The sequence below is a fragment of the Clinocottus analis genome, unplaced genomic scaffold (assembly GCF_023055335.1).
Source record: "Clinocottus analis isolate CAN_PGR_092001 unplaced genomic scaffold, fCliAna1.0.p SCAF_7, whole genome shotgun sequence".
NCBI classification, from domain to species: Eukaryota; Metazoa; Chordata; class Actinopteri; order Perciformes; family Cottidae; genus Clinocottus; species Clinocottus analis.
Window position 1 is genome coordinate 12,626,239 of NW_027176229.1, and position 22,488 is coordinate 12,648,726.

A 22,488-nucleotide genomic window follows, 5' to 3' on the forward strand; every position below is an offset into this window, starting at 1 on the left:
ACGGCCTGTATTGTAAGGCATATATCTCATGTAAAACTTTGTGATTTAATAAAACACATGACAACTCAAACACATACTCAAAAGGCAAAGCCTCATAACAGTTCCACCCAATGCAAGCCGTCAATAATGAGTCAAAACATTATTATATCATTATATTCCTGTCTCCTACAGCTTCCATTACAAGTTGCAAACGAGGCAATGACGTAATTTAGCAACTTCTAGCGACAGCCAATAGCGACTTTCCTTGCTGTGGAGTTGACAACACTGCTCTCCCTATTAGCATCTCGTCTGTTTGTAGCTCCGTTAGCTCTGTCATTAGGACCAGCCTGCTGGACGCAACAAAAGCAGTGGAGATCTGTCACTTTCACTCCGACATGAACGAGTAAAACAGCAGGCGAACAAAGTAACATTTCAGGTGAATGACATCGGCGGAGATGTGTAATAAGTTGCATTGGACACTAAGGACCTACCTGGCTGCCAGCCTATCACCTGACAGCTGTCACTGCACCTAGCTGCTGAGCTAGCTCGCTAGGTGAGCTCACAGCTAGCAAGTGTTTCTTCGGGCTCATTGCTCAGTTCGTGCTGCTCTCGGGTTTAACGGGGACAACGGCCACTTCGTCTTATTCTTGTCTCAACAACATTTGACTCTGCCTGCTGTTCACACCATGAGTTAGCCAAGCAGCATTGGACTGTGTGGCATTTTAAGGACCAGCTCGTTGGCTTATAGCTTTTAGCTTGACGCTAGCTGACCGCATTCATTCAATTAACTAAAAACGGCTAAAGCCTTAAATCCAGCACCTCGACAAGCAGACGGGGACTGGTCGCATCACAATTATTGTTACGATACGTCTACATTTTGTACTTGGCCGTGCTTTGGATAACCACCAAGGAAGGGAAATGAAGAAATTCTTTGATTCTCGTCGGGAGTTGGTGAGCTCTGGGCCCGGACCCGGAGCCGGGGGAGGAGGCGCTGGTTCCGGCGGCGGCGACAGCTTCATCGGACGGGTCTTCACCATTGGACGATATCAAGTGACCGTCGAGGAAATAGTCGCCGAAGGTGAACTATGTGGCTTTATGTTGTGTGGATTACACACGTAACACAAATGCGTTTAAGATCCGCCATCTGACCTGCACGTTGTTGTGTGGACAGACAGTTGTCATTAGCTAGTTAAATACATAAGTGGCCCTGGTTTTCTTGGGCTATGACCTCGCTTAAGGGCCAACGTATTACCCCTATTCATTAATATGTCCCTCATGGGGACTGCAAGCGGACATGCTTATGCCACAAGACTTTCACAGTTACTGTATTTATTGTCACCACCCGATTAAGCTCTGTTGGTGTTCATTTACTTGCCAGGTAGCTTTGATCCAATCACTTTACTTCTGTGGTCTGAGCTTGTTTTTTCCCCTGTGTAATAGCCACGAGAGTGGGGGAAAAGCAGCACATTCAAACGTGTAAGAGCGTGTGTTGTCTTCTCTTTGCTCGACTTCACTCTTTACCTAGAGGCTGGGAGGAACATTTCATAACTGGATGTTCTACTACTGTGTTGTAAAGGACCGATGATGCCATGCTGAGTCATCTGCCTCGATATTTACAGAGCGATAGATTTAAAACGATTTAATGAACAAGGTATTGTTGTTTTAGAAGGAGGGAAAGGTTATCAGGATGTGCAGCCAACATACAACATAACTTTGTACAAGGTGGTACTTTCATAACGTTTTCCCTTGGGCCTGCATTTATCTATATCAACACAATCTTGCAGGTTGCTTAGCTGTAGGTGAACCTAAATCATTGAGTTAAAGGGTGAGACGTGTTTGTTGGAAACTGGTCTTAACCTGAACACAGTTAAACAGGCTTCTTGATGGGGCTAACTGGTTTCCCATGGTCATTTGTCTTTGCAATGAGAGTCTGCAGCCATGCTCTGTTAGCTACTAGTGCCTGCTACTAAATAATAGATGAAAGAAGTCTGATTAATTCATTACTACTATAGATTGGCCCCATCTGTTTGGCCACACTGTGGCTTTATGTAGTTGTTAGACAGACACAGGCTACTCTGCACTGAGCTGCTAGTGGAAACCTTCCTTGGAATTTATTTATTCTCTGAGTGTGAGTTAGTTTTCTGAGTTCTGTAAAAAATCTTTGCAGATATTCATTTGAGGGAGGCATCATTCAGACTGGCAATTGTTAGGACTCATAAACAGTATATTGCATAGTCCGTGAAAGTTAATATTTCCCCGGAATTATGGCTCTTTTACAAAATGCTAGTTGAAATGTTTTACTGCATGATTATATTTTGTCTCGCTCTGGCAGTGGACCTACCTACTGCTTGCAATGTGACTCCTCTCCCTACCAGTGTCACTAGGCCTATTTATTCAGATGGTTTTGGTTGTAGTCTGGGCTATTAGATGGCTGCTTCATTTTGAAATGTCTTTTCTCTATCTACTCCCTTTGGTGTCATTGTGGAACTTTGTTGCTTATTGCTGAAATAAAGACATTTTTCTACATGCAGACAACAGTCAGACGACAATTGTAGCTTCAGGCCAAAAGATCTGTTTGGAATCATGGCATTATTGCAGTTTGTATTTGAGACATTTGGGCATCGGACAGAAGTCTAATATTTTCTCAACTAGCATCTGAGGATGTTCAGAGACACAGCTTTCCGTCTTTACTATCAACAAGATGTGTTTTTTTTGCAAGCATGTTTCTAAACTGTAGAAGTCGTGAGGACATGTGTACTAGTCTTAAGTCTTGATGGTATGTAAATTCCTCTACAAACTGAGGAAAATTCCCTTTTCATTGCAGTGCCTAAAGGTGTATTTTTGATTGTATGCACGAGCTAGTGGTATAATCCTGGCGGTCAGTTACGTCAAAAGACAGTGGCTAGCCTATTTGTAGCTGTACTTACAATTATTCGCTCACACTGTCTAATTAGATTGTAGACCACTGCTAAACATGTTGCTTAAGAAGGCCGTTAATCCTTTTAATTTCTTACAGTCAATCATCTCAGATTAGACTGCGCAAAACAGCGGGTGTTCAACTATCTGAACTCTGACATATGCACACACACTTTATGCCTGCGTTAAAGCATGTGCTCATGAAGTCTGCTTCCTTCTCTTTATTACGAATCAGGATAGGTTCTTAATTAGTTTGATATTGTTCTCACCATAATATTGCTTAAGCACATTGCTACTCTGTGTTCTAATATAACTTATTTCTCAGCCTAGTGTGCTAACACTATAATTTATGTTGGTGCTGCAGCACTGTGTTGCATTTCATTGTGAAATTTCCAGAATTGAATTTACAGCTGAGGACATAAGTAAAAGTCTGATGTGTTATAATTATCATTCATTGTGATCCAGCACCGCTCCGTCCTCTACAGGCCGGAACATTGAAACACACATTATATCATAGTAGGCAGGGTTATTGTGTTTATTATACTGTTTGTACTTAGTACATTAACGTTGTCTCAACCAGTCCCACACAAATGTCGCCCAGACGAGTCACACAGAGTTACCCTTAGCTTAGTGACGCAACGTAGGGGAGTCAGCCCAGTGCATGGCATTATCACAAGCTGTGTGATCAAAAGAGGTGCTGTAAACATGCGGTCGACACAGAATTAAGAGAGAGACTAAATGCAAGCTATGCTACTGTCTAGAAGTCAGTGAAGACAATAGACTATTCTACTCCACAGTCACACAGTTTAGTTCAGTGCAGTGCAGGTCTATTTATACAAAAACATGAAATGCAAGCTTCATGTGTAACTGTTATCATACTTTGACTTGACTCCGGTATATTTATTCATATCTGTTGATGTTGATATATATATATATATATATATATATATATATATATATATATATATATATATATATATATATATATATATATATATATATATATATATATATATATATATATATATATATGGATGGATGGATGGATGGATGGATAGATAGATAGATAGATATCTCTCTCTATATATATATATATATATATATATATATATATATATATATATATATATATATATATATATATATATATATCTCAACATCAACAGATATATATATATATATATCTATCATGGTTTTTTAGTATCACTGCAAGATGGGATGACACATTCTCTCACTTCCTGTATTCTCAAAAAAGATACTTGTTGTCATAGTCACTGTCAAAAGTATCTATTTCTTACACTGGTGGAAAAGCTGACAGTGACTGTTGTGAATCACTCAATTGATTTATACTTTAATGTAAAAAAAATCATGTAAGGCATTGCTGCTCACTAAAAAGTAATAGACCAAAATATCGTTTACTAATTTTAGATTACTGTTTATTTTGATGGTATTGTATTTATGGAATGTGTTTGTGTGTGTGTTCATTCCATTTCTCCTTTCCTGTCTCTCCAATAATTTGCAGGAGGTTTTGCCATAGTTTTTTTGGTACGGACTCATCAAGGCGTACGTTGTGCACTCAAAAGGATGTATGTCAACGATGAACATGATTTACAAGTCTGCCAACTTGAGATACAGATAATGGTAAGTTAAACAGTCCAGTAACTGACTGCAGATTCTACCTAACACATTACACACTACATTTTATTTTCAACACTTATTGTAGATAGTCCTGTAAGAGCGGATTGTGTTATTGGTTGTTACCAGTAAGCGGCCGTGGAATTAACAGAATCCGGAAATGTAGTTGCATACAAAAACAAAATACAGAGTTGACATTTAAATACTTGTTTTGATTTTCTGATCCTCTTGGTCTGAATGTGAGTAATCCTGAATACTTCAAGTTCTATACCCTTCAAGGACAAACACTTAATGCATCTGAAAACCCTTTAACCCAAGAATAGTGATAGTCACAGAGTGTTGGAATGTTTAATAATGCAATCTAAGCTTCCTTGCATGTCCACTTCCTGAATGGAGTCCTTACTGTAAGTGAAACTAACTAGTTCCTGCAGCCACACCCTGGGTCACATGGCTATTGCTGGATGGTTATCATCATTACATTCAGACCTTTGGGAGAGAATCAACATCTCTATACTGTTACAAATACCCTGAATAGTTATGGCTGTATTTTGTAATTTACTAATAACCCAAATATTTTAGGGTTGTTAAATCTATGAAAAAATGTATCTCCATTGTTTATCATTGTTGCTTTCTCTGTGTTTGTTTACACAGAGGGATCTAGTCGGCAACAAAAACATAGTTGGTTTCCTGGACTCCAGTATAACTGCAGTTGGAGCTGGTGATGTGTGGGAAGTCCTAATCTTAATGGACTTCTGTCGAGGTAAATAGGCCCACCTCCCATGTCTGTCGTTGTTGAACTCAAAGTTCTATTACATTACCCGAGGCTTTTCAGCATCTTGTTCTGGGTAACGGCAAATATTCCACTGACAGTTGTCGTTGTCAATAGAACTTCTGTTTCAGTCAATGCATAGCAGATTGGCAGTGGTATTTATAGAAAGTTAAAATATTAACATCACTGTGTAGTTGTTGAAGCCATCTATGCTCATGCTTGTAGTATGCTTGAAGCAGAAAATGGATATGATTCAAATACAACATTTTATACAAGCACCAATGATAGTGTACTGTGATAATGCACACACACTGTGTGCACACGTTTTTTTTTCTTGTTTTTAAATTAGCAAGTTTGTTGCACTGTTGAAATCAAAGCAGATGTTACAGTTGTACGATGTTGTCACCTGGCTGTTTCACAGTTTTCCTGGAACAATCAGCTGAAATGTATAGCGTCTTAGTTGATTTATTTCTTTTATGCAGGTGGGCAGGTGGTTAACCTCATGAACCAGCGATTGCAGACGGGCTTCACTGAAGCCGAGGTGTTACAAATCTTTTGTGACACGTGCGAGGCTGTTGCTCGTCTTCACCAATGCAAGCCTCCAATTGTCCACCGAGATCTCAAGGCAAGTCTAATTATTTACCAATATACTACTCTCTGCATAAAGCTAGCTAATTGATTGACACTCTAATTACTTAGAAGTGATTTATTGTGACATGTTGTTTATCTCATATGCTATGAGTTCTGACAGGTCTTATTTTATCTTCTCATGTAGGTGGAAAATATTCTTCTCCATGATCGGGGACACTATGTGCTTTGTGACTTTGGGAGTGCCACAAACCACTTCCAAAACCCTCAGACAGAGGGGGTTGCAGTTGTGGAAGAGGAAATCAAAAAGTGAGTTTTATGGGCCCTTTACACCTTCGATCCTTTCTCGTAATAAAATTCAGGACCTCATCTAGGTGTATTCTTAAAACCAGGTACACTACTCTATCATACCGCGCTCCAGAGATGGTCAACTTCTACGGTGGAATGATTATCACAACAAAGGCAGACATTTGGGTGAGAAGGACAGTGTTCACTATCTTTATGCCACATTATGATCATATTATTCACCCTGATTGTGACTTGCAACAGTAAGAGCTACCATTAAATGTGTTGATTCTCTTGTCTTATCAGGCCATGGGTTGTCTACTCTATAAGCTGTGCTACTTCACTCTTCCTTTTGGGGAGAGCCAAGTGGCAATCTGTGATGGAAGTTTCACTATTCCTGACAACTCCCGCTACTCCCAGGACATGCACAGTCTCATCAGTGAGTAACATTGTTCCTCAGAATATACACACTGTCCAACTTACAGTGTGCGCTTTACATATATGTGCAATTATTGTGAGATTGAAAGTGTATTTTCTTATGTTTGACTAAAAATAAACATTCTTTTTTGTTGATTTCTCAGGGTACATGCTGGAACCTGATCCAGATAAAAGACCAGACATCTACCAAATATCCCACTTTGCCTTTAAACTGGCGCGACGAGAGTGTCCAGTCCCAAATGAGCATGTAAGTCACCATCACAATAGCTCAGCAATTGGTCTTCTGATTCAACCACATTCTCTTTAATTGGGCATTCATGGAAGCTATAAATCGATACTAGAGTAGCTGCGATTATGGGAAAGTAAGATCTTTGGTTTGGTTATCCTTGATCAAATCAAAAATGCAAATCCTCTTGCTGTTGTAGAATTCACCTATTCCTGCAAAACTTCCCGAACCTATTAGAGCCAGTGAAGCAGTGGCCAAAAAGAGTCAAACCAAAGCCAGGTGAGTGAAAATGCAAAGAATTTAACTTTCATTGATGTCAAAAACTCTGACATTTCTAGTCAATTTTCTTCTCTCCTTCCATCAGGCTCTCAGACCCTGTTCCTACCATGGAGACCTCAATTGCACCTCGCCAACGACCCAAGGCTGGCCAGGCTCAGCCCCAGCCGATATCATGCATTCTTCCAATCCAGCCAGCTCTCACTCCTCGCAAGAGACCCAATGTGGCTGTTGGAGCACCACAGGCAATAGGTACGAGGAGCTCTGTGTTGCCTCTGTGTGTCAGCGTTAAGACCGTTCTGTCTCGGTGACGATATCTGTATGGAGGGTTATCCTATACTTGTAATGAACTGCTCAAGAATTTGACTCTAATGCCTATCAAGGCTTGTATTCCCAGTGGTTCAAGTATCTCATATTGAAAGGCTTTAATTGTCATTTTATGAGGCTTTTGACATTCACATGTTGACAAGGCGATGCATCTGTGGCCCACCCGCAGAATAGATGGAGTGAGTCACATTAATTACACTGGCACAACGTCATGGTTTTTAACATGCAGTTCTAACTCACTCACCGGATGGGTCTAAAGGAGGTTGTGTTTTCTGGTTTCAAATATATTATGTATTCCAAGGGTGAGGGCACAGAATAAGAGAAGAGAGAAAATACTAATTTCTGTTCTTTATTTAGCTATACAAAATGCTTTATGCTAAATAAAATTACTTGATACCCTATAGTAAAATACTCCTCATTGTTGTTTAAGATATAAGTGGAGGTTAAGCCTAAATCATCAGCTTAACTAATTATAATTAAATCCTATTAAACGACTTCAATTTTTCTAATTGTAGGGTCTTTTTCACATTCAGAAAGGCCTACAAACAAAATAATTACACACAGATTCACAAACATCTAAATATCCGTTCATGCTTACAACGGTTTTTGCAATTGATCAGTTAATCACTCAATTGATTTATAAAACATATTTATAAACCACCTATGTTGACCAAAATGCTGTTCAGACCAAAGCAGGTTGCTAAAATCACAAGATGATGAAACGCAGACATCAATGCACACAGGTCATAGGCACAAATAGACATAAGCATAAGTACAAAAAATCAGACACATTCGGAAGAGTCAAATGCCAGCTGACCTGAAGGAATAATAACGGGTAAGGAACTCTGGGATAAAGGAGGGGCCAGCACATCTAGGGCTTTATTTGGATTAAAATGGTAATCTTTGCAATTAATATTGGCACAGATTTCACAGGTCACCACAAATGTGAGTGCATTTTAAAACGGTACTCCTGATGTGATAAATGATAGGTCCACGTTCACCTCATTCTTCTTATGTTTCTCCTTTCCAGGTGTTGGCATCAATGTCCCAGCTGCTGCAGCTGCTGCTCAACAGGCTCCTGCTGCACCACAATCAGCTACGACAGCCAACATGCAGCCACAAGCCACAGCACAGCATCAGCAGCTCCTCATAAAGCAGCAGCAAGCCTTGGCCTTCTTAAGCCCACAAAGCAACCAGCAGGTAGGCATCCTGGCAGAACAAGAATGGAAATACTTCTTTACCACATTGATTGTGTTTGAACTTCACCGAGGAAAAGTGTGACAATGACAAAGATATTCTAATTTTCAAACCCAAAAAGTTTTTAAGATGTATTTTTTGCACATTATTTACAGGTAGAGTACATGGGTCCTTCGTGTTCCTAAACAAGTTAACCCAGTCGAAAAGACCTGTATGTTGACAGGTCTATGTGACCATTTGCCAAACAGCTTTGCTGTGATTGACTACAACAGAGACATAGTTTGGAAAATAATTTGTTCTCCTACTCCTGCTTCAAATCACTATCAATGCAATAACACACATTGCAATACCAGGCACAAATTGCTGTTTTTAAATAGTTGTGACCATTCTCTTAAACATACAAACACAGTGACGAGGGCCTGCATGTTTCTGTCCATGTTGTGGTTCAGACTATAAAATTCCACTGCTATAATTTATTTTTAATCTTTTCATTAAAGTAGGTCTAAGTGAACTGTGCCACCTTTCCGGCCTGCAACTTGTAATGTCTACTATTACAAGTTTTTCACTATCGTTAAAATAATACCAGTACATGCATGTAATGCTATTCATCCCTGGTATATTTTGCAGACAAATCTGTGCTTTTAGAGATACAAATATTATTAAATCAACTAAAGTTAGAAATTTAAATGAATCACTTCTCACCTTCTCTTCATTTCTATCTTGTTTTGTGAGTCTCCCTACCTCTGTCTTATGTTGAATCTTCATTGTGTAAAAATAGGTAACAAATCCTGAAAAGTATGTTTTAAAAGGCTGCTGCTCTAATTCATGACAAATTGGGCCTTCCTCATTTCTTGGCTGTGTGGTATTTCTATGTAGCATCAACTGGTACAGAGCCTCTTCCAGCACCAGCATCAACTACAAAAAGCGTCTCAGGCGTGTACCATGCTGCAGTCCAAACATAAACCTGTTCCTCCAGTTATTGCACTACAACTGCAACACCAGCAGCATGTAGCACCTGTCTACGAAACGGCAGCTTCTCATCTCACGTCCATTCCTGAGTCTGCAGTCAGCCCTGCAGCTGACCAAGAGGTTGTGGTAACATCCTACTTCCATCTGCTGGCTCTTTTGGCTTTGGGAGTTGATTACCAGCTTGTTTCTAACCAATCAAATCTAAATTTGTACTTTTCCTCCTCCTGGGCAGATGGAAGGCAAGAATGGTCTTTAAAGAATATATGAAATGTGACTGTGTGAATGCCATGTAAATAGAAATGCTCCCTCTAATGCCGTCTTAGTAGGATGTCATTTCTGCAGTTAAATGCAGTATAAGTCACATGATAACCAAATCATTTAGTGTTGCTTTCTGAACTGCGTCTTTCATGTTATTGACCCTACTATATTTCCCACTGTAAACTCTATTCATCAGGTGCATCTGTTTCTGTACAATCACTTGAAATACTTTCCTTTTTCCCATATAGATTTTCTCTTTTTTGGTTTTCGAAGATTTTATAATCAATATGTTTCCAGATTTTCATATCTGTGGATCTTTCTTGCTTGATTTTATTGTAATAATTGGGGATCTGTTCTGCTTATTTTCTTCATGCACTAAACAGAATTTCTCTCTGTTGGCATTAAGTACATTTTCATCTCATATTTCTCCCCCTGTATCTTTTTCTTCTCCTCGTAGACGGCCGGCCGAGTGATTCACAGAGTCGGCTCATTGACACCCCCCTCGTCGCCAAAGATGGCCCCTAAAAGCGGTCACAGGCGCATACTGAGCGATGTCACTCACAGTGCCGTATTTGGGGTCCCAGTCAGCAAGTCCACCCAGCTTCTTCAGGCAGCCGCAGCTGAGGCTAGTCTCAACAAGTCCAAGTGAGCAGAATGAACTCCCTTCAGTGATCTGTGGATGAACTGTCCTCTCATGGCACTGAGTGAGCTGAGAAAGGCAATAGACAGTCCATTCATATGGCAGAACCTCGAAGGAGGATAAACGACCCTTTTACTTCCCAGAGAATCCGGCTGAAGAAGAATTGCCCAATTCAGTCTTTAAATAACTCTAGTCTCGTGGCCTTATTTGCATACATCAGTAAGCCAGTGTCCACATACCTAATATATACGATCACATTTCACTGTGCACTCTTAACCGTGTTTATGTTTATACCTCTTTGCGCTGCAGATCAGCCAGCACCACTCCATCTGGCTCCCCCTGCTCGTCCCATCAGAGTGTGTATCATCCAGGTGATAGTGACGCCCCTTCAGCTCTTGCTGCACCCAACGCTCAGCCAAGCTGGAACCCCTTTGGGGATGATAATTTCTCCAAACTAACAGCAGAGGAGCTTCTTAACAAAGACTTTGCAAAACTGGCTGAGAGTAAGTGCATTTTCATTGCTGTAGACGTAACACCTGCAGCATTGCTATATAGTTGAATCTAAAAAAGCTAGATGTCAAATTAATTGCAACTTTGCTGTTTGATTGTGCACAGATGCTGCACCAGGAGAGAAGGTCACGGGATCCAGTGAAAATCTCATTCCAGGGCTCATTGCCTTTCCAGGTAAGTCTTTGCCTAATTCTTTTCACTATGCTGTCCCGTGGCTTTGCATACTTCTTCCCCCAAGAGGCTTTTCATTGAGTCATTTATCAGGCTTCAAGTGGACCTTTCACTCAATATCCTCATGCAACAATGTGAAATTGGAATTCAACCAATTCGCTGGATTATCACCTCTTTATGTGTTGCTGTCTTGGCAAATGTCTAGAGTTGTCATAAACCTAAGCTTATGTATGGTCTATTCCCTAGTCACGCCCGTCTCTTCTCTATTGTACATGCTCTTAAATTTCCTCATTTGTTCTTCTCCATCTTTATTCACTGTATAATGTAAGCTGAAAGATCTGCAGACATCATCAGTGCAGGTTCAGCGTTGTTGACTGTCCCGGACCCTCTTAAAACCCTCTCCCTCTCTGACACCACAGGTAATTTTCTTGTCACAACATGACACAGAACGAGCCGTGCCTTTTGATTCCTTCAGGCTTTGAGACTCTTGAACAAATATATTCTCAAGAGTTTATGAGTCACCATTTTATTTACCAAAGTAGTTTCCTGGATTTCACTCTCCCCTGGGGTTAGCTTATAGTGCTAGTTGTGTAGTTTCCCTTTGTGCACTGCCCTATCATGTTGACCGAGCAGGCAGCCTCACAGTAGCTCATTGTCAGCTGTCGTGAATAGAGACCTAAGCTACAGCGAGATCGCATCTCATTTGTAGATCTGTGCTTTCGACGTTGCCTGGTAACACGAAGGACAAATTCTCCTTTGTTAATTGGATTGCCTTACTGCTGAAGGAGCCCGCTTACTACTGCCACTAAGAACTAGAGAAAGTTAAGCTTACTGTCTCGTTAAAATGATGACCCAGCCAGTTATGTTCTCCCTCAGTTTAGCCTTTAACCGTTTTGGAAGTGGTGCCTACGTCTTAGCTGTGCAACATGCGTCGTGAATTTGCTGTTTAAGGCCGGAACTGAGAGGATCACATTACATTTTATTTAGCTGACTTATATTTTTGCTCTATACACCGTACACACAGCAACGGGGAGCAATTTGGGGTTAAGTGTCCTGCTCAAGGACGCAACGACATGGACTAGCGAAGCCGGGGCGCGAAGCACTGATTAAAAGACTATCATGCAAACCACTCAGCCATAGTCACAGATAAAAATGTTGTGGCCATTACATAATCGGGGTGTGGTTAATCTTCTCTAACAAGCCTAAACTGGAAGCATACAAGCAAACACAGTCTGACATTTGCTGATGGAACAGCGTGTTGTATCTGAGAAGCATCAAGAATAAAGACGTCCTCTTTGGAATTAAATTAAACACATTTAAGATATTGTAAGGCATTTCTTACATTACATATGCTTTCTATTGACTTTACTGGAATATATTAGGATCTGTCTTCAGTGTTGGCCTCTTTTTCAATAGTGAAGGGGGCAAAAGGTCACATCTGCTGTGCCATTTTCTGAGCCAACACATTCCTTGACCCCCCAACCCCACCCCCGCCACATTTTGCCCCATAAGCAGTTTCCTGTAAGTACGTGCTGCAGTGAAAAGTCAGTAATTTCATGCATGGACTGTACATCAGCTTAATTGAGTCAGTAATTGTTTGTATTATTAAGATAAATGCATATATATAAATACACATAAGTAAATAAATGTGTTGGGAGGGTTGGCATGTGAACAGCGACGGTGCATTTCGGCTTTTTTTGGCACCGTAATTCTAACTGGTTAAGGAAACATTTCTCTCTTTTGCATGGAATTTCACTCAACTTGCTGGTGTTTTAGTTAATATCTGTGGTGGGCACAACTAAATATACTACTAAAAATCATAATTTGCTCCTTGGTCTGTGGTTTGCAAGCAACCTGAGTCATGTAAATGTAAAATTACCCTAAAATGATGGTCTTCATTACATTACATTTCATTCAGCATCATCGTGCATCATCCATATCCCATATACTATATGTTTCTTGCCTTAACATATTTTGTTTCTAACAATGTACACCATGAAGCCTACAATATTATTAAAAACTTTAATTCCTTGATGCATGTCAATACAATATCCTCTCACATTGTTAGACGTTCATATCTCTTATGCTTGTTTGCCCTTTTTTTAGTATACAAAGTCCTCCCTCATTGCCATTTTCTCTCTCTTGCCACCTGTCCAATACCTCTCTTTATCTTTTCCCTCGCTTGCTTCCAGAGAAGCTGATTGAGGGACTAAAGTCCCCTGAAACTTCTCTGCTGCTCCCCGACCTCCTAACCCTGGCCAACCCCTTCAGTGGTGCTGCACAGAGCTCCACCAATGGTACTAGCTCCGTTTTGGTCCCCTTCCTTGCCTGCCTTCTCCTCTTTCACTCGCAGGACCACGAAGTCAGAAAGACCCAACAGTCAATCTTATTTTCTTTTACATTGCTAGCAGTGTCTATAAAACTACTGTCTTTTCCACTTGCTGTCTCCGTGTAGTGAAGGCAGAGATGTGTGTGGATTCACTGATTCCTGGTTTGGAAGCCCCCCAAGCGCCACGACTCTCAGGCCAGCCAGAGCTCATCCCTCCAGGTTAGCGTCCTGGACCACAGAATAGCAAATCTTAACATGAATCTTTGCAGTATTTACCACAATTATTCATTGTTTCCAGTCATGGTCACAATCCCCTTGTTACTTGTTAATATCATCTAAACCCCAGAGTTATTTCACTGAGGGGTTTTGTTATAACTACAATCACCTTTTATTTTTAGGCGTAGAAAGCGGAAAGTAATTTATCATCGACAAGCACAGTCGTGCCAGATCACACTGTCCTGGAAAAAACACTGCATCAGCAAATCTGTTTGGCATGTTTCTCTTTTAAAATAGCAGCTCACTTCAGTGACTGGAACAGTTGCTTCACTGACATTTTCTAAGGTGTGAAGGCGTTATCTATTCAACTAGAACATTTCACCAAGCTTTTTGGTATCGATGCAAATTTTGCCTAAAACCCACTCACAGTCTTCTGCAATGATTGGTTTTATTTGTGCATGCAGGTTTTGGGTGCATGTTAAAGTGCTGCTCCTGCCTCAGACTTTGCAGTGTATTTCTTTATGGGCTTTCCACGCAGGCTTTTGTTTTATGATTATATACTTTCAGAGACTAGACCATGCCTTTCTAACAAAATGCTATTTCCTCTGCACCTTCAGCTAACAATCTTATTTTTACTGTGACCCTTTGTTCTTTTGGCTTTGCTTCATCCTGTCTCAGACTCTCTCAGTGGGGAAGACTCTCTGCTGGGTTGCAATCTTCTGTCTCATACTTGTCCTCATGGAAACCAGTCTGTTTCTGCTCTCCCTTCCTCCTCCTGCTCCTCTGCTCATCCTGGCTCTGGTTCTGGATCCTGTTTGGAGGAGCTGCTGCCTGGTCAGACAGCTTCTGGTAAGACCTCTTTGCAGCACCCCTCAGCTAGACTTACCACTGCTAAGCTCTGTGGCCCATGAAACCATCACAGACACTTCCAACAACAGGAGGACCTGTTGAAATGTGATATGGAAATTGAATTAGACACATTAAACGACAGCTTCACAGACCCTTGACTCAATTGTAGAAGAGCCAAAAGCCACCTGAAATGCACGGCTTTTAAATACTGTGACTGCCCTGGCTCCATCTTTTTTTAATCTACATGCATCCTACTTTCTTTTTGCTCTTTCCTTTGGCTGAGTTAACTTATTTTCCCCCTCCACCATTCCTTCACTTCCTCTACCTTCACCGCAGACTCTGCTTTCCTCATGATGTGTGGGGAGAAGGGCAATGAAGACGAGTTTGACCCTATTCCTGTGCTCATCTCCAAAAACTCAAATCAAGGTAAGGTTAACAGAATCCTGAGATGAGCACTCCCAACTGCAAAAGCCCAGGCTATTAGCCAAAAAGATGAATGCCTTAGCCCCTAATTCAGTTCCATAGCTCCTTCCTGTGACTGCTGATGTGAAGTCTTGTATGATGTGCTTGTCACATTAAGGTGTGTTAATCTCATCAAGCACTCGCATTAGTCGTCTTCCTCTCTCTTTTTTTATGTTATACTGCCAGTGATTCTCTGCCTTGCAGGTGTTTGGCTCTTTGTAGTTTATCTTGACATCCTCCTCATGTTAGCCTCCCCATTTCCCTGACTCTCCCCCTGTAATGATGCAGCTGTATAAAGATTATCCCAGCTCACTCTCTGCCTGTTTCTCTTTCTGCCCCCCCGTTCATGCATCTCTCTGCTCTGCCATAATTTTCCCTTCATCAACTCCTTGCTCTTAATTTCTCCATACAATCTCTGTTAATATTACTTATTCTTTTGCTTGTTTTTCACAATCTCCTTTGGCTCTCCTTCCATGTCCATCTCTGTCTCTCCCTCTCTTTCTGGCACGTTTCAGGTGGTCACTCGCGCAGCAACAGTGGCAGTTCAGAGTCCAACATCCCCAACTTGGCCCGATCCCTTCTGCTGGTGGATCAGCTCATCGACCTCTAGAGGGGGTGGGAGAGGTCGAAGGGCAGTGTGCAACAAAGGGACACAGGGTGGGGGATAGAGTTGGGGAAGCCGAGGCATTTAATGTAGCACCTTATGAATTAAAACAGAGGAGTCAGCATAGATTGGTTTAGTATAACCTCTCTTGTTATGTGCCTCTTTGGCCTCAACTCCATCTCTTGTTGCCTGATAAGCTGGCTTTATATATTGCTGCTGGCCGTTGACATTCCCCACACAAAAAAATCTATCATTATGCCTGAGCATATCGACTGCTTCTGCACCATGGTCTTCTTCATGCCATGGAAGAAGACCATGGTCTTCTTCATGCTTTCCTCACTCGCATTCATTTCCCTCATTGAGTGCACTCTGTCCTGGCGATCGACTTTCATCATGTGCACACGCTAAACTGCTTGATCACAGCCGGATTGTGTTCACTTTGTGTACTTGTTCAGGGTTGGCGCTTTATTTAAACCAGCCACCTACAGGCATGCTCTTTTGTGTCAGGGGTCTAACTGAAGAGTCAGGAGTCATACATGCTGTAGACCTCCAGGATAATGTGATGCATTAAACTACATTATTGACCAAAGACGCACCCAGAGTGAACTAGTGAGAGCTGTTTGCATTGATTGAACCAGTTTGTAAACCAGGTTTGGGCCGTCTTTACAGATTTCTCTGTTGTGATTTACTGTTGATGGAGACTTCTTTCAAACTGTCTGCACCATCTTAGCAATTATGTGCTGGAATTCCAATATAGATCAGCAATCAACGACTACGTATCTAAGTTACATGTATTCACATGTATTGCAGCTTCATCATACCTGTATATTGCCATCTCTTTCTGGATGTTAATCAGGGTATCATTTCTCTTAAAACTACACTTATAAATAGTCAATAGTGTTAATATGGCTGATTAATTTGACTCAATTGCCATCATAGGATGCTTTTCTTTTTTTTCTGGGGCAACACTTCTTAAAACCAGTTTGTGGGTATTTTATAATTACATATTTTTATGAGTAGGGTCATGAACTGGCCAGCATATCTGACCCATTGTGAATATAAGCACACAGAAACAAAAGGGAATCAAATGATTTGACCTGCAGCCATGCCAAAGCTGAAGAACATGTTTTATTGTTATGCTGTTGTGAGGTCTGCTCTCAGGGTCAGTGAGGATTCGTAGATTTTAGCTGCATAGTTGGGGAGATGCAATGCAGATTTCATTGAGTTATTTGTGTAGGTACTGTGCTATCAAATAAGCTTCATATAGATCTCCCTTTCCAATTAACAGCCTCTCTATCTTGTCTATCAATCTATTCCTCCCACATTTACGTTGAGGTAATTTGGCCAATGTGTCATTCATTTCAGCCAGAAGAGATATTTAAAAAAATAAATCCTTTTATATGTACATAAATTCATTGTTATTGTTTTGCTCTTGTAAGCACTAGTAAAAGTAGATTTTCTTTTAGTGTGTAATATTAAAAGGCATTTCATCTATCATGATATAAGTAAACATTACTATTATTTATGGACCTTTTAAAATTAATGTTTAAACTGAGTACTATCATGAAATATGTACAATTTACAAGGATATATAGATAAAAACAATATTGTGTATGAAGCTGTATTTAAGAGTGCAAAGATGTTAACCGTCTCCTCTGTCCAAACCCCTTCTGTGTTTACTCTCTATTCATGTCAAGCATTGAGCGTGTGCTTTTGTTTTAGAAGTCATCGATACAAATGTGCTCATGTAATCTTTATATCTCTCCACGGCAGTTCTGTGCATAATACTGGCGTTTGTAAGTTACTGTACATTACTGCGAGAGATTTTATCTAACAGACAGCTAAACAGAGCTCATGACGGAATTAACTTCCTGATATCTCTGGGTAGCGTCTGATAACCTCTATTATTTGGCGCGTGTGACTTTGAAAAAACAGCTGTACAGGTTGTTTTGCATCTGATCACATTTGATCTGATCGACAACTGACTTTGGAAGGAATATCTTTCAATTTGGCTTTTCTCTAGCCAAGCAAAGTCCATTGTAGAGGCATAAGTCTCTTTTTTTAGGGCCAATATTACCATATATGTACATACATCCACATTTGTACATACAAACAAAACATTTCTCCCAACATACCATCGCTGGTATATATGCTTGAGGTTTGGGTCGTAAATAGTTTTCTCTTCCTCCTCCTGCCCCAGTATTACATAGTGTAAAGGTTAGTCATTGACATCAATAATACTGTTAGAATTGGCATGGGTAAATACAACTAAGATTTTTTTCTTCTTTCCATCGAATGTTTTTCAATTAAGTAATTTGCATTTTTGTGGCTGATCTATGCAATCCTACAATAACGCTTCATGTTCTTATCAGACACCACAGTGCTGTATCCTGTAGAGTTCTCGCCTTCGCCGTAGAGTTTGACTTGTGTTGCTGTGTGAAACCAATATACTTGTTGTGCTAGTTGGGTGGATATGGTGCCAGGTATAGAAATTACTTTGATTATATCAAAATGTTTGACATGATTTGGCGGGCGTCCATATGTCAAAACAGGACCATTGTGGAGTGTGGACTTCTATTTTTATGAATTAAGATTGAGTATGAGAAACGATGAATAAAACACATTATTGTGAATGTAAATTAAGTGTCACATTATTGGATTTTTACTCAGGATAGCATAGTGTCACGCTGGCTGGTCAGAAGATTGATTCTTCCCTTTTTATGGTTTTAATTAGCAGACAGATTATTTTTCCTTCTGCGAACCAAATTAGATTGCAGATACTCTAATCTGACTTCATGGTACCTACTAATGCCGTCTCTGCTCAGATTTCAGGATTCAACCGCTGTTTGAACCTTCCAGTAGAAGTATGACACTTGTCTGTCCGACAATTTGCTCAATTGTCTTTTTTCAGCTTTGCTCTGAAATCACGTCATATCTTAGTTCTATGGCTCCTCGTTTTGGTAGACATTTAAAAACCCAACCACCATTCACTGCTTTTGTGAATCCAGGCCAAGAACTTTGATGAAGAGCTTTGAGTTCCTGGTACATGTTCCTCTTAGATAGACCGCAGGGCCTTTGAGCTGTATTTGAGAATTTGATGGCTGTTATTCCACACTTACATTCTCAGTCTCACTGTTCGTTGTTATTGTTTCAGGCGTCAGCTCTGACCAGTAATCTGTCGATAATGCTTCAGTTTGATTTACTCTGGTTCAAATCATGAAGACAAGTGTACAATGTGTGAAATGGGCTGTAGACAGTTTAAAAAACAGACGAGTGATGGAGGAAGTTACCCAATGGCTAATGGCTGCAACTAACATCTGCCCAAGAGCCGCCAGTTAACAGCTGCTGTCGACACTGATGAGGTAAGACTCTCTGCTCATCTGTGCAAACCTGTCTGTCCTTAATTACCTCTTCTGTTGCTGTGAAAGCTCTTTGTCCTTGTTTCCACAGACCTATTGACTCCCTGTGAGCTCCCTCTACCTCAACACAATCAATTCTAACTAAAAGCCTAACCGCTGCTTCCCCTAACACGAGGCCCTGTTTTTGAAGGTTGAGGCTACTGCAGCTGTGCTGAAACTAATTTGTGGAAACAAGGTTATTTGATGTTGTAATGGTACAGCTGGTCAGTCTCGCCTGTCGGATGTGACTTGTTCAGAGTAGAATGTGTCTGTATTGTTGTAGTCTTGTGCTGGTTTCTTACTGTTGGGTCGTTATTGATTCTTCAGCGGTTACAGGTGATCTATCGGTCGTATAGTATGTTGTTTGTGATTGAGGTTTGTTATTGGGGTAGATTAATGAGCAGCTCGACCTCAGGTGGTGAAGTGTCTTGCTACTGACAATATTTATACTTTCTAAAGTTTGTGTTTACCTCAGATATGTTTTTTCTCTATCTCTGCTCTCTAATTCAGATGTTCAAGGGCAGAGTAATGGCTACTCTGTGCTTGGAGAGGGACATGATACTGAACCTCGAGAGGGAGATTCTCAAGCAAATGAGGAATGTGTGCACTCCAGCGAGGAAGATGAGGAGGAGGAGGAGGAAGAAGAAGAGGAAGAAGCAACAGCAGCCCATAAAGAAGTGCAGCAGGATGAGGGAGCCATTGAGAGTCATGCAGCAGGACATGACTTCAGCGGCTCCAGACCTCTGCTGCTGGACTCTGAAGATGAAGACGCGCCAGATTTAGCCCTTCACTCATCACCGCACTCCAGCGCAGAACCAACACAACCATCTTCTACCTTCCACCAACCTACTCCAAGCGCCGTTGCTCAGAATCACTCCCAACATCTACACGAGCCAGTCAAAGGGGCGGATGTTGCTGCAGATGTTTTCTCAAAAGCTCCCTTTCGGGGTGTGCAAGAAGAAGCAGCCGATGTGTTCTCCAACGCGCCGTTTCCACGTGCCCCCCTTGCAGCGCCGCAACAGTTTGATGTTTTCTCTCAGGCTCCCTTTGGAAAAAGAAAGGAGGCTCTAGGAGCTCAGCACTCATATCCTCATGCCGCTGGAGTCCATGCTGTAAGCCCTGATCAAGGCGCGTTGGGAGAAGTTGCCCAACAACCTTTCCGCCCACAAGCTCTGGCTAAATATTCCCGACACTTTGAGGGACCTGTGCCCCAGCAGCCCGTAGCAGCTCATCGAGTAATGTCTAACGTGAGCAGGCAAGCAGCGGTGGCCTCAGTCCCTGTAGGACCGCTTCACTCGTGGACCTCAGAAGTAAGCGCTGTAGACCCCTTCGTCTCTGCACCCTTTCACCTCAAGGCCCCACAAGAAAAGCCCTGAACGCACACTCCGAGGGCGGCGGCAGTGGGTATTGGCGCTGATCACTGAATTATGCAAACTACAGCCGGCATACTGCATGCTGTCACCAGCGCTGCAGCTGGACTGCAGGCCCGCATGGATCTCATTTTAGGCTCCAACTAGTGATACCAAGGTCATCTTTACACTTGAATGCTAAAATGCGGCAAGCAAAAAAACAACTGACATCTTTCCCTGACTCCTAGTTGCTTTTTTTTGTTTTTCCTGTCACATCCTTTTACAATGTCCTTAATATTTTTGGTACGTTCATCTACACAAAGACAATATGGTGGTCAAGCATTTGATTGTTTTATTGCCTACCTCAGTTACTTTTTGTGTCCGCTGTAAAACACCACGTAGTGAGAGTTTATTTGATTTCCTGTATATTTGAGCTTTACGGTCAAACTTTGATCCAACGCCCCATTCCTCCTCAGTTTGCAGAAATGTGTGATTTAGCATCAATCACAAGATCATAACGTTGCAGAAGCTTGCAAGACAGTAATTTAAAGATGCTTGAGAGGAATTTATCTTAACAAATTTCTGGCTTGATGTAATTACAAACAACCCTACAATCATGCCCTTCAAAGTCTGTATAGTTTTGGGCCCTTGCTCTTAAAGCTTGGCAGTTTGTTATGAGGCAGATGCTGAATCCTGACGCATAGGCATTTCTAAGGATAACATTTGTTGATATGCCGTGAAACTTTTTTTTCAGTCAAAAATGTTTGCATTTTGTCATGAATTGTGTTTGTGGTCACCGTCCTGTCTGACAGAAATATAATATCAGCGTTTGTTCCATGTGACATACAAGCTGTTTAAATGTTTGGCATACAAAATCCACCCCTTTTCTTTGTTTCTACCTACTTTACAAGAGGATATCTCTGAAGCCTTACACTTTTACAGTTTGTCCCTCAGACCACATCACAATAATTCACTTTTGCCTTTGGTGCCCTCCAATTAAAACTGCTGCATTTTATTGCACACACATTCAGTACCAAATACTTGTGTACAATTGCGTACAACTTATTTTTGCTGTCTGCAGTATGCTCCTGCACTAAGACTTTCATTCAACTCTCGTGCATCTCTATAGTAGGTCTCTGTAAACTCTGTGTGTACTAACTGTGACTCTCACTTATCAACAACTTAAGTGAAAACATTTACTTGCAACTTAAATCGTATGCTTTCCTGCAGTCGCACAAATATCTACAGCACTTATGCATCGCAGTTCCAGTCAGGGATTGTAACAGTAGTATCTTGTACGTGAGATCTTGAATGGTGACTGACTGATGACATTCCTCCTGAATTTCATTCCATCGCCATTTGGGAATGTTTTATTGTCTTTGTGCGCTGCAAAATCATGGAACACGCTTTGGTTCCCACAATGGCACTTTTAAGAAAGGGGATACAACCTGTTTCTGCCCAAAGTCTAATTCATGTATTCTTCCTATTCTTTCTTTTCAAAATGTACAATCCTTTTCTTTTTTTTACTATAAATGCTCACTTTTCTCACCCAACTTGTATACATGAGGGTTGCACACTGACACAGAGTCGGGGTTCCCTAAGAATGGGTTTTGATTGCGACGGCTGTATAATGTATTTCAACCAGTGTTGTGTAGGAAATCTTTGGACGATTCGACAACTGATGATCTGTTGGACAAAATAAGCACTCAAAGTACTTGTTATGCTGCACCTGCCTTTAAAAACTGTTGTAGGTCATTAAAAACAAACTATTAAATGAATGTAAATCAAATATTTGAGTTGACTTATTTATCATACTTAAAACAAATGTGTATGTATGACAAACTAAAAACATACACCACACATACTTTTTTGCACTCTATTGTTTAAATGTAATTTCTTAAATAATACACTCTGCTGTTTTGTTGAACATTTTGAGATTTACTGTATATATTAAGCATCTTTCATCCGTTATTTTTGTATGTTTATCTAAGCTGCTGCTGCTATGACAAACTCATTTCCACTCGGGGATGAATAAAGTATGTATATATAATATATTTAGTACTGTGCTTGAGACTATTCGAGTCTAATGTATACCTG

The 22,488-nt window shown here is 40.9% G+C and overlaps 1 protein-coding gene across 6 annotated transcripts; it reads left to right on the forward strand.

Annotated features, from left to right (window-relative positions):
- Positions 1 to 242: 242 nt before the first annotated feature.
- Positions 243 to 22,180, forward strand: LOC137805000 (AP2-associated protein kinase 1-like). 6 transcript variants are annotated; one of them, XM_068604594.1, is made up of 20 exons: positions 243 to 1,057; positions 4,418 to 4,536; positions 5,182 to 5,290; positions 5,782 to 5,924; positions 6,075 to 6,196; positions 6,280 to 6,361; positions 6,479 to 6,611; positions 6,754 to 6,857; positions 7,036 to 7,115; positions 7,201 to 7,364; positions 8,470 to 8,639; positions 10,321 to 10,508; positions 10,813 to 11,006; positions 11,119 to 11,187; positions 11,514 to 11,603; positions 13,377 to 13,481; positions 13,640 to 13,732; positions 14,408 to 14,578; positions 14,915 to 15,004; positions 19,553 to 22,180. In XM_068604594.1, exons 1-20 carry the CDS (start codon positions 898 to 900, stop codon positions 20,416 to 20,418), a joined length of 3,252 nt encoding a protein of 1,083 aa, XP_068460695.1. In that variant the 5' UTR covers positions 243 to 897; the 3' UTR covers positions 20,419 to 22,180. The 6 variants fall into 6 exon arrangements, with proteins under 6 accessions (XP_068460695.1, XP_068460697.1, XP_068460696.1 ...); XM_068604599.1 differs by lacking the exon at positions 19,553 to 22,180 and adding an exon at positions 15,556 to 18,283 and having other exon boundaries at positions 244 to 1,057; XM_068604596.1 differs by lacking the exon at positions 14,915 to 15,004.
- Positions 22,181 to 22,488: the final 308 nt, after the last annotated feature.

Coding starts and splice junctions, on each gene's coding strand:
- LOC137805000 (XM_068604594.1), top strand. CDS start 898: ATGAAGAAATTCTTTGATTCTCGTCGGGAGTTGGTGAGCTCTGGGCCC. Junction 7,365..8,469: donor TGGAGCACCACAGGCAATAG/GTACGAGGAGCT, acceptor TCTCCTTTCCAG/GTGTTGGCATCAATGTCCCA. Junction 11,604..13,376: donor CTCCCTCTCTGACACCACAG/GTAATTTTCTTG, acceptor GCTTGCTTCCAG/AGAAGCTGATTGAGGGACTA.